This window comes from Hemitrygon akajei, chromosome 3 (genome assembly GCF_048418815.1).
Source record: "Hemitrygon akajei chromosome 3, sHemAka1.3, whole genome shotgun sequence".
NCBI classification, from domain to species: Eukaryota; Metazoa; Chordata; class Chondrichthyes; order Myliobatiformes; family Dasyatidae; genus Hemitrygon; species Hemitrygon akajei.
Window position 1 is genome coordinate 188,711,897 of NC_133126.1, and position 12,870 is coordinate 188,724,766.

At 44.1% G+C, this 12,870-nt stretch overlaps 1 protein-coding gene across 2 annotated transcripts in view; it reads left to right on the forward strand.

The window, feature by feature from the left end:
• Window positions 1–733: 733 nt before the first annotated feature.
• LOC140725755 (arylacetamide deacetylase-like) overlaps window positions 734–12,870 on the forward strand; it is a 50,669-nt gene continuing 38,532 nt past the window's right edge. Inside the window, exons 1-2 of one of the 2 annotated variants that reach the window (XM_073041619.1) lie at window positions 928–1,000; window positions 1,176–2,247. In XM_073041619.1, the coding sequence (XP_072897720.1) occupies window positions 2,110–2,247 (138 nt within the window). In that variant the 5' untranslated portion in view covers window positions 928–1,000; window positions 1,176–2,109. Of the gene's footprint in view, window positions 1,001–1,175; window positions 2,248–12,870 lie in introns of both variants that reach the window. The other variant, XM_073041620.1, reaches the window with a different exon arrangement.

Sequence of the window (12,870 nt, forward strand, 5' to 3'; positions counted from 1 at the left end):
GCTGGGTGTAGTTAAGGCAGAGTTTGATAGGTTTTTGATTGGCCATTGTATCCAAGGTTACAGGGTGAAGGCCAGGGAATGGGGCTGAGGAGAGGAGAAAAAAGGATCAGCCATGATTTAATGGCAGAGCAGACTTGATGGGCCAGATGGGCTAATTCTGCTCCTATGTCTTGTGGTCTTAAATATATTGGCCAACCAATAGCCCAAAGATTGATACAAAGTCAAGTAAATAAAGTAAGATGAAAGGTTTGGAACTTTGATCAAATTGGTTGACTTTTGGTGATATTGTGACAATTACCTTAGATTTTTTCGTAGCAGTTTTGTGATAAATTCTCACATGATGGTTCACAAGCTGGTAAAGTATGGAATCAAAAGCTTTAGATTCTGATATGTAGAACATTTGAAAGAGTGGTTCTAATTTAAAAATTCCATCTGTCTGAGAGCTTGTGAATCCTCCCAGGAAAGGGAATCAAAAACTAGAAGGCACAGGTTTAAGGTGAGAGGGAGAAATTTTAAAAAGGTCTTAAGAGGCGACTTACTCATGTAGAGTTTAGTGTGTGGTATGGAATGAGCTGTCATAGGAAGCAACATTTAAGACATTGATAGAAAAGGCTAACATAGATATGGGCTAAATGTGGCAAATGTGACTAGCTTAGGGGGGGACCTTAGTTAACATGGAAGATTAGGGCCAAAGGACTGTATTACTCCCACAACTCTCAATCAAAGAGAAATTTGGAAAAGTTCCCGGAGGAGTGGATAACAGAGTCACCCTGTACCTTCAGTATCTCGTTAGATGATAGGGCACATAATCTGAACTATTCCTATTGGCTGCAGAAGATCACGGTGCATTAATACGCAGAGCAGAAAGATTACTCCAATGTGATTTGTAAGGAATGTTCTTCCAGAAACTCTTGGGAGCCCACAAAGGCATCACTGGTGCTATTTCCGTCCTGCGAAACGAACAGCTGAAGAATTTAAACATGGAAACCAAGAGAAATGTGTAAGTATAGATCGTGTAAAGCTTGCTGCTTTTCTGTGGTTGTTTGAGTTACTGTCACCTTCCTGTCAGCTTGACTCAGTCTGGCCACTCGTATTAACAAGGTGTTTTGGCCTACTGAACTGCTGCTCACTGGATGTTTCTTGTTTATTTTTGTACCTCTTTCTGTAAACTCTAGAAACTGTTGTGCCTGAAAACCCCAGATCAGCAGTTTCTGAGATACTCTGACCACCCTGTCTGGCACCAACAATCATTACACGGTCAAAGTCACTCAGAATGCAGCTCTTCCCTGTTCTGATGTTTGGTCTGAGCAACAACTGAACATCTAGACCATGCCTGCCTGCTTTTATGCACCATGTGAAATGTGATCTGGGTGACCATGATGAGAAAGGCCAGATGAGAATGGCCAGATTGACAGGAAGGCGACAGTAATACCACGCTACAACAGGGATGTGAAATAAAAATAAACATCTCTGAACACAATACGTCCGACCTTGAAGAGGATGGGCTACAGCAGCAGAAGACCATGAACACACACTCAGTGGCGATTTTATTAGGTGCAGAGATAACTACTAAATTAGTCACTGAGTGTCTGCTCTCCTATTTTCTGTCTTCCTTGCTTGGAGTTATTCCGGCGGTTCAGTAGCTCCCCGGGACTGTGTCAATATTTAAAACAAGACTCCGGGAATGATTCGCTAATGCTTCGCATGCGGGGAGTAATCAAGGGTCCCGAAGATTTAGCACCTCCCTCTCCCACTTCATCACGTTAAAGTTCTTTTAAAGAGCCGGCACTGCCCCGTTTAACTTGTTATAGGCGGCGTTATTCGCTGTACACACGTCGGTAGCTTCGCGTTGAGGTGAAGTTCTTCGGGTAGAACACAAATCCGAGCGGCAGCGTGGAAGCTTTCTCACCGACACCAAGTTGCTCCTGGACGGCTCCCAGTGACTGGACAATGCCATCAGATCTCTATCACACCCGCTCAGCAAAATCGGATCTCACCTTTGTCTCTCCCGCGGCAGCTCGGTGAGACAAGACGAGTCGGTTTATTTTTGATCTTCTAAGCTTCGGGTGGTCCCTTCATCCGAGATAACCTCTGGGGAGCAGAGCGAACATGGGGATTAGACTGCTTTCCCTCGCTGTGGCCAGTATGCTCCTGGGTTACTATGTCTACCTCCCTCTCCCGGAGACATTGGACGAGAGGTGGAAAGTGATGGTAGTCGACGCTTGCTTCCGAAGTTTGGAACATCTGGTAAGCTCTCTAAAGCGCTCCCGTACTGAAAGCGAAGTATTAGTACGCCTGCCGCATTTGTGTGATTGCATTGCAACTTTAACGACCGCGGTAGCCTTGCCCGGAGATTTCCTATAAGGCTGCTGGTGACTCTCCCTCCACTCCCGGAGCCGTTAGGATGCCTCAAAGCCTTTATTCAATTAAAATGATCTTTTGATAAGCACTTTGAATTATATTTTATTAATTCATTTGTGGCCACAAGCCCTATGCGCGGCGTGTGTTTTGCGGGTCCACAGGAACGTTGTTTAGTTTGGTTGCATGTAAGGGGCGATATGGTAGCATAGTGGTTAACACAACACTTTACCAGCGATGCGGGGGCAATTTCTGCTACTGTCTGTAAGGCGTTTGTAGCTTTCCTCGTGACTCCGTGGGTTTCCTCCAAGTGCTCTGGTTTCCTCCCAGAGTCTAAAGACCTACCGGCTGGTAGGTTACTTGGTCATTGCAAATTGTCCTGTGATTAGGCTAGAATTAAATCGGAGGAGAATTGCTGGCCAGTGCTGCTTGGAGGACCTATTCCGTGCTGTACCTCAATAAATAAATAAATACACTCAGGTGTCAATAAACGTGAGCTTGATGTAACTTTGTCTATTTGTAAAAACAAGTTGATACATTCCTGAACATCCAAAGGGTCCAGTATGACCTTAGTACAGGAATGACATTCTGAGATGCATTTTGAAGTTAATTTTGCAGCCCAGCGCACTCAGGAAGGAATTAATCTCTGTTGCTTTCAGTTTCTATTGTTCTTCACCTGAGTACTTGCCCTCTGTGAGATTCCCTGTCCTCTGAATAGAACAATACCAGATACCTTCCACTTCATACGTCTTACACTCTCCTGAAATGTACATTGTACAGGTTATCAAGAAGTTTAAATCAGGCCCCGTGCTATTTTCTTCACAATCTGGTTGAGGCTTTTTAAGCCAGTGATCAGACTGCACTTGGAGTACTTTAAGGTACACAGAACGCTGGAGGAATTCAGCAGGCCGGGCAGCATCTATGGAAAACAGTCGACATTTCGGGCTGAAACCCTTCTTCGGTCCTGAAAGGGGCCTCGGCCCAGAGTTCCTCCAGCATCTTGCGTTTGTTGCTTTGGATCTCCAGCACCTGCAGATTTCCTCGTGCTTGGAGCAGTTTTGAGCCCCTCATGCTGGCATCGGAGATGGTTCAGAGGAGTTTCAGAATAATGATCCCAGGGATGAAAGGGTTAACACATGAGGAGCATTTGATGGCTCCGGGCCTGTCCTTGCTGGAGTTTATAAGAACTGGGGGGATCTCACTGAAATCTATCGAATATTGATAGAGTGGATGTGGAGAGGATGTTTCCTGTAGTGAGGGGTACCAGTACCAGAGGGCACAGCCTTGGAATAGAGAGGCATTCCTTTAGGACCAAGATGAGGAGCAATATCTCTAGCCAGGGGGTAGTGAATATGAGGAATTCATTGTCACAGACAGCTCTGAAGGCCAAGTCATTGGAGATATTTAAATCAAAAGTTAATCAGTGTTGATTAGTAAGGGCATCAAAGGTTACTGGGAGGAGGCAGGAGAATGAGATTGAGAGGGATAATAAATCAATTATGATGGAATGGCAGAGTAGACTTGATGGGCTGAATGGCCTAATTCTGCTCCTATGTCTTATGGTCTGTGCTGTTATAGTTGATTTGCATTTACTACCATCCTTAGTTTGAACATGGAGGGGTACAACACAGTAACAGGCTTGTGCCACACTAATTAAACTAGTCATTAAATGCCTAAATACACTGATCTGTTTTGCCTACCCAATGTCCCAAGGCTCGCCACCTTGTTGTGTTGTCTGGAGTTTAGCTCCTGGTAGGGTCACCAATGGAGATAAGGTCAAGAGGAAAGTTCCAGACGAGCAATCCAACTAAGACCTGAACAGTGGAGCTGGCTGAAGATGATGACTCATCGTAATGGCAGTGAAGATGGAGGAAGGCTGCAGCAGTGAAGGGTCCCCAGTCACTTTGCATTCCACGCAACTTGACCCTGACTCCAAGGACCACGTGGTGGCTGCACATGCATCAGCCTCCCGACGTTAAAGTCACCCACAGGCATTCTCCATTCAGGGAATGCCCCTTGCATCATACTCGACTTGAATGGTTGCACTGCAATGCAATGCCCACATCCCTCCAATCTCTTCATATTCATGTAACCCATCGAAGAGTCTTTAAGGCACTTCTGTCATACTTGCCATTGCTAGCAGCACATTCCAGGCACCCATCTCCCTGTGCATGTATATAAAACCACACACATCTCATTGGAATTTACCCACCTCCACCCCCTGCCGTCCCATTGAATGCCCACTAGTATTAGACATTGCAATCCCTGGGGAACAGAGGATATCAACTATCTACTCTGTTCATGCCTCTCATAATTTTAGAAGCTTCTTATATTAGGCCTCCTCTCAGTCTGCGCTGCTTCAGAGAAAACAGACCAAGTTCAATTGTCCTGGGGGTGGGGGTGGAGTGGTGGGGAAGCTTTCTTGTGCTACAATCCTTTAGATAAAGGCACTTCCAGAGTTGGGACAACGTAGATCCAATTCAGGATTGTGACTTGGAGGACAACCTGCTGCTCTGTTACTTGTTGGTTGTACAGGTCAAGGGTTTGTGGGGGAATAGGAACACCAGAGCAGATAACGGAGTTGTTGCAGGGGAAGATGTTTTAAGCCAACGTACAAACCCAGAAATCAAAATGCTGAGCATGGTGGGACTATATTCTGAGCTGTATCTATATCAATGCGATGAGTTTTGTAGGAAAGGAGGATGATCTTGAAGCAAGGATCAGCACGTGGAACTATGACATTGTGGATATTAGTGCTACAGTGCCCAGGCTTGTGTATCTAGACAGCTAGAACACAACATGCAAGTTCAATCCAGAGCGATGGAGGATTAATCAGCAGCAGCAGCCGTTAGTGAAACTTGGTTGCAGGAAAGGCAGGACTGGTAGCAATGTGCAGGGTTCCATTGTTTTAGTTGTGATAGAGCAGAAGGGATTGAAGGAGGGGAAATGGCATTCCTAGTCATAGAAAATGTCACGGCTGTGTTCAGTCAGGACAGACTGGAGAGCTCATCTACACAGCAGAAATCTGGCAAATGTTCACATGTGCATGGTGTTCTGCATAGGTATGTTCCATTGAGGCAGGGAGAGGATGGTGTAAAAGAACAATGCTGTGCAAAGGGTGTCGTTGAAAAGAAAGGTCAAAAGAACTATAAGACCATAAGATATAGGAGGGGGAGTAGTTATTCGGCCCATCGAGTCTGCTCCATGGCTGATCCAAACCTTCCAGTCATCCCCACTCCTCTGCCTCCTCCCTATACACTTTGATGCCCTGGCTAGGTACTGTTAGGCTCCAGAAAATTACAAGGGTGCCAGGAAGGGGCTCAACAATGAAATTAGGAGAGCTAGAAGGGACCATGAGAATGCCTTGGAGAGCAGAATTAAGGAAAACCCAAGGGCATTCGACAAATATGTGCAGAGCATGAGGATGAGCCGTGTGTGAATAGGACCAATCAGGTGCGATAGTGGAAACGCGTGCATGGAGCCAGAAGAGGTAGCAGAGATAATTAATGAATGCTTCAGTATTCACCAGTGAGAAGGACCTTGGCACTTGTGGGGATGACTTGCAGCAGACTGAAACACTCGAGTGCAGAGACATTAAGAAAGAGGATATGCCGGAACTGTTGAAAAGTAGTAAGTTAGAAAAGTCACTGGGACCGGATGAGATGTACCCCAGGCTACTGTGAGAAGCGAGTGAGGAGATTGCTGAGCTTCTGGCAATGATCTTTACAACATCAATAGGGATAGGAGAAGTACCAGAGGATTGGAAGGTTGCAGATGTTGTCCCCTTATTCAAGAAAGGGAGTAGAGATAACCCAGAAATTATAGACCAGTGAGTCTTACTTCAGTGATGGGCAAGTTGAAGATCCTGAGAGGCAGAATTTTTGAGCATTTGGAGAGATCTAATTTGATTAGGGATAGTCAACAGGGCTTTGTCAAGGGCAGGTCATGCTTTAAGAGCCTAATTGAATTATTTGAGGATGTAACAAAACTCATTGAAGGTAGAGCAGTGGATGTAGTGTATATGGGTTTCAGTAAAGCTCACCATGCGATGCTCACTCAGAAAGTAATGAGGCAAGGAGACTTTGCCTTGTGGATTCAGAATTGGCTTGTCTACAGAAGACAAAATCTGGTTGAAGATGGTTCGTATTCTGCATGGAGGCCAGTCACCAGTGGTGTTCCATGGGGATCTGTTCTGGGAGCCCTCCACTTTGTGATTTTTATAAATGACCTGGATGAGAAAGTGGAAGGGTGGGTTAGTAAGTTTGCTGACGACATAAAAGTTGGGTATGCTGTGGATAAGTGGAAGGTTGTAAGAGGTTACAGCAGGGCATCGATCGGATGCAGAAATGGACTGAGAAGTGGCAGATGGAGTTCAACCCAGATAAGTGTGAAGTGGTTCATTTCAGTAGGTCCAATTTGAAGACAGAATATGGTATAAATGGTAAACTCTTGGCAGTGTAGAGGATTACTAAGACCTTGGGGTCCATGCCCATAGGACAGTCAAAGCTGCTGAACTGTTGACAGCATTGCTAAGACGGTGTATGGTGTGATGGCCTTCATCAACAGTGGGATTGAGTTCAAGGCCTGTGAGGTAATGTTAAAGCTACATAAGACCTTGGTTAGACCCCACTTGGAGTACTGTGTTCAGTTCTGGTCACCTCACTACAGGAAGGATGTGGATACTATTGAGAGAGTGCAGAGGAGATTTACAAGGATTTTGTCTGGATCGGTGAGTGTGCCTTATGAGAATAGGTTGAGTGAACTTGGTGTTTTATCCTTGGAGTGATGGAAGATGAGAGGTGACCTGATAGAGCTGTGTAAGATGATGAGAGGCAGTGATCGTGTGGATAGCCAGAGGCTTTTTCCTGGGGCTCAAATGGCCAACACAAGGGGTCATAGTTTTAAGGTGCTTAGACATAGGTACAAGGGGGATGTCAGAAGTAAGTTTTTCACACAGAGTGGTGGGTGCATGGAACGCACTGCCAGTACAGTGGTAAAGGTGGATACAATAAGTTATTTTAAGAGACTCTTAGATAGGTACATGGAGCTTAGAAAATTAGAGGGTTATGCGGCAGGGAAATTCTTGGCAGTTTTTAGAGTAGGTTACATGGTCGGTTCATCATTGTGGGTCGAATGGCCTGTAATGTGCTTTAGATTTCTACGTTCTATATATGGGAACTGAGGATTAAGAAAAAGATGGCAACATTAACATATTATAGTCCGCTGGATTTAGAGGAGCAAATTTGTAGGGAAATCGCAGACTATTGTAAGAAACATTTAACTTTCAACTTAGGATAGGAGGTTCATGAGAATGATCCCGGGAATGAGACGGTTAATGTAAGAGGAATTTTTGATGGCCCTGAGGCTTTATTCATTGGAGTTTAGAAGAATTAGGGTGGATCTCATTACAATCTGTCAAATATTGAAAGGCCTAGGTGGGGTTGATGTTTCCTATAGTGGGGGAGTCCAGGGCAAGAGGGCACAACCTCAGAATAGAAGGATGTTCCTTCAGAACAGAGATGAGGAGGATATTTTTTATATAGGTGTATCTGTGGAATTCATTACCGCGGACAGCTGTGGAGGCCAAGTTATTAAGTATAATTAAAGCAGAGTTTGATAGGTTATTGATTAGTAAGGGTGTCAAGGGTTAAGGGGAAAAATCAGGCAAACGGGGTTGAAAGCAGTCATAAACCAGCCATGATAGAACTGTAGAGCATGCTGGATGGGCCGAATGGCCTAATTCTACTCCTATGCTTTGTGCTCTTGTGTTTGGGTCAGAATATTCTGCCTAATAGCAGCTACCCTTTCCTATCCATCCCTTCCCCTGCCTCACTTCCCACATCTCTGCTTTTCCTACTGGTCTCACCCCCACAATACGCATTTCCTGGAATTTCTGCTGTTGAACAAGTAAGTCAAATTGTTTCTCCTCACCAATAAGCATATCTATAAGGAGCACTGCCACAGGAAAGCCGTATCCGTCATCAAAGAGCATCAGTATCCAGGCCATGCTTTCATGGTCTCAGTTGGCTGTTGATCGACCATGAATGTTGCGTCCTTGCTGTCTACATGATGTGCAAGCCTGGGCAGTGTGATATGGAGAGTAAGCTGTTGCCCACGCAGTAGGCTCCACCTCTCCATGCATCTCAGGAATCAAAAGGAATAGCAAAGACCAATACAGTTTGGCATCAGCAGCATCACAGGAGTGGCTAATCTGCGTTGACTCAGCGTAGGACTGCCTGGGTTTTTGGACCATAAGGTATAGGAGCAGGATCAGGCCATGTGGTCCATCAAGTTTGTTCAGCCATTTCATCATGGCTGATCCAATTTTCCTCTCAGCCCCAATGACCTGCTTTCTCTCTATATTCCTTCATGCCCTAACCAAACAAGAATCTATCAACTTCCATGTTAAATATAAATAAAGACTTGGGCTGCACAGCTGCCTGTGGCAAAGAATTCCACAGATTCACCACTCTCTGGCTAAAAAGATTCTTCTTCATCTCCATTCTAAAAGGATGCCCCTTAATTCTGAGGTGGTGTCCTCTGGTCTTAGACTCTCCCACCACAGGAAACATCATCTCCACATCGAATCTATCAAGGCCTTTCACCATTCAATAGGTTTCAATGAGGTCACCCCTCATTTTTATGAATTTTAGTGAATACAGGCCCACAGCCATCAAGCACTCTTCATATGGCAAACCATTCAATCCTGGAATAATTTTCATGAACCTCCTTTGAGCCCTCTCCAGTTTCCACACATCCTTTCTAAGATAAACGTCACAAACCTGTTTGCAATATTCCAAATGAGGCCCAGTCATTGCTTTATAAAGTTTCTACATCCTTGCTTTTATATTCTAGTCCTCGTGAAATGAATGTTATCATCGCATTTGCCTTCCTCATCAAAGACTCGACCTGTAAAATAACCTGTAGGGAATCCTGCACAAGGGCCCCCAAGATTACATCTCAATTTTTTGTATTTTCTCTCCATTTAGAAAATAGTCAGCCCCTTCATTTCTTCTGCCGAAGTGCATGACCATACACTTCCCAACACTGTATTCCATTTGCCATTTCTTTGCCCATTCTCCTAATCTGTCTAAATTCTCCTGAGGCCTCTCTACTTCATCAAAACTACCAGCTCTTCTAATGGTCTTTATATCGTCTGCAAACTTTGCAAGCCATCGATCCTATCATCTACAAACGTACATCTTTGACATATAACATTAAAATATCAGGCCCAGCACTGACCTCTGTGGAACACCATTAGTCACTGGCCGCCAACCTGAAAAGGCTACCTTTATTCCCAGTCTTTGCCTTCTGCCAATCGGCCACCGCTTTATCCATGCTAGAATATTTCCTGTAATACCATGGGCTCGTAGCTTGTTAAGCAGCCTCATGTGTACACAACATCAACTGATCCTTCTTTGTCTATCCTGCTTCTTCTTCAAAGAATTCCAACAGATTTGTCAGACAAGATTTTCTCTTCAGGAAACTATTCTCTCGATGGCCTATTTTATCATGTGCCTCCAAGTACCCCAAAAACTGCATCCTTAATAATTGACTCCAACATCTTCCCAATCATGCAGTTCAGACTAACTGGCCTGCAGTTTTCTTTCTTCTGCCTCTCTCCCTTCTTGAAGAGTGGAGTGACATTTACAATTTTCCAGTCTTCCAGAACCAATCCAGAATCTAGTGATTCTTGAAAGATCATTGCTAATGCCTCCACAATCTCTTCAGTCATCTCTTTCAGAGCTGTGGAGTGTACAAAATCTTGTCCAGGTGACCTATCTACCTTCAAACCTTTCAGTTTCCCAAGAACCTTCTGTCTCGTTGTGATAACTTCACACACTTCATGCCCCCGACACCTGAAACTTCCACCACACTGCGAGTGTCTGCCATGGCGAAGTCTGATGCAAAATACTTATTCGGTCCATCTATTGTTTTGTTGTCTCCCATTACTACCTCTCCAGCATCATTTTCCAGTGGTCCAATATTGACTTTCAACTCTCTTTTACACTTTATGGATCTGAAGAAACTTTTAGCATCCTCTTCAATGCTATTGGCTAGCTTACTTTTGTGTTCTATCTTCACTATTTTTAGCTGCCTTCTATTGGGTTTTAAAGGCTTCCCAATCCTCTAACTTCCCATTAATATTTTCTCTATTACATGCCTTCATTTTGGCTTTTATGTTGACTTTGACTTGTTAGCCACAGTTGTGTCATTTTCGTTTAGAATTCTCCTCCATCTTTGGGATGTATATATCCTGTGCCTTCTGAATTGCTTCCAGAAATTCCAGTCATTGTTGCTCTACCATCAACCCTGCCAGTGTTCTTTTCCATCAATTCTGGCCAATTCCTCTCTCATGCCTCTGTAATTCTCTTTACTCCACTGTAATACTGATACATCTGATTTTGGCTTCTCCTTCTTCAAGTTTCAGGGTGAATTCGATCATTTATGATCTCACGCCCCTAAGGGTTCTTTTACCTTCAGCTCTCTAATCAATTCTGGTTCATTGTACAGCACCCAATCCAGAACAGCTGATCCCCTAGTGGGCTCACCACGAGCTGCTCTTAAAAAGCTATCCTGTAGGCACCCTAGAAATTCCCCCTCCTGCGATCCAGCACTAACCTGATTTTCCCAATCTGCCTGCAGATTGAGGTCCCCCATAACTATTGTGACATTGCTGTTTGCAATATATTCTGTGCCTTCTGAACTGCTTCCAGAAATACATGTATTTTTCCTCAGGGTTTGCTCTCAAAGGCATCCCCATGTGTGGGTATAGCCACAAGGCAGGGGGCAGGGCCTCTGCGCCTTCTCCTGTTTGAAGAAATGCTTCTGCCAGGTTTAGTAGCGACGCCACACATGAAGGCAGGATTTGGACTTGGTTGTCAGAGGCTATTGAGTCACACGCCATTGGAAGCATTTAGTAGGCAGTGGGAGCTGATCCCCACCTCCAGTCCTGGTTATGACAACCTCAAGGAACTATGCGACAATAATAAATCATTTTACTAGGGGATGCATTTAAGGTGGGAGGGGGAATTTTTAAAGGAGATTTATGTAGATCATTTCCTTTTACAGAGTGGTAGGTGCCTGGAATGGGCTTCCAGGGAACAGATTCATTAGAAACTCTTCCATTAGAAACAGATGCAATAATTGAATATCAAACATAGAATGTACAGCAGTACAGGCCCTTTGGCCCACAATTTTGTACCGACCTTAAAACATTCTGTAAGGTGAACCTAACGCTTCCTTACTGCATAGTCTACCATTTTCTTACATCCTTGTGCATATCTACAAGTCTCTTGAATATCTCTAATGTATCTGCATCTACTACTATCCCTGGCTGTGTGTTTTATATACCTACCATCTTTGTTACCTCGGACATTGCCTCCCCCACCCCCCCCATACTTTCTCCTAATCATCTTAACATGATGTTGTCTCCTATTAGTCATTTCTGCTCTTGGAAAATGGGTGCTGGCTGTCCACTCGATCTATCCTCTCGTATACCCCTATCAGTTGTGCTCAAGAGGCTGAAAACACATGTAATGGAGGGATATGCATCATATGTGAACAGCAGAGACTTATCTGGTTCTGGCAATGTGCGGACCATGTGGGCTGACGGTAGATTTCATTCCTTTTTTGTTGTTGCCTTGGAAAAAGACTTCTCACATCCTTAAATACTTGTATTGATCAGTTTACTATTTTAAACGGTGGCGTCTTCCAGTAACCATGCAATTGATTTTCCCTTCCAAGTACTTATTTAAAAAAAACCTTTTCAACAGCACAGATGAATGAGTAGTTTATTGGCTGCTAAGTGCTTTAGAATGACTTGATAAACGCCGACTGTTTATTCATTTCCATAGATGTTGCCTGACACGCTGAGTTCCTCCAGCATCTTGTGTGTGTTACTTTTTAGAATGACCTGAAGTACTTACAAGAATGCAAAGCCTTTTCTTTTCATTATAGTGTAGTCAAATCCAGTATCTGACATGTGCAGGTTCTACAAACTGCAGCGAAGGAAGTGACTGGTTAATCTGCTGATACAAAGTACAAAGTGTGTGTGCATACCCAGCAAATCTATAGAATAGTAACTACAACAGGATCAATAAAAGACCAAGAGTGCAGAAGACTGCTCCCCCCTCTTAGGGTGGCACGGTAGCGTAGTGAGTGGTTAGCACAACAATTTACAGTACAGGTGATCCGGGCTCAATTCCCACCGCTGCCTGGAAGGAGTTTGTACACCCTCCCCATGACTGCATGGATTTCTTCCTCCACGTGCTCTGGTTTCCTCCTATAGTCCAAAGACATACTATTTGTCATGTAAATTGTCTTGTGTTTAGGCTAGTGTTAAATTTGAAGGGCTGGAAGTGCTGCTCCATGCTGTATCTCAATAAAATAAAAAAATAAGACAACAAACTGTACATGTGCAAATGTAAATAAATAGCAATAAATAACAAGAACATGAAATAAGAGTGAGATCTTTGGTTCATTTTTATCGAGTGGCGTTGTTTAAGCACC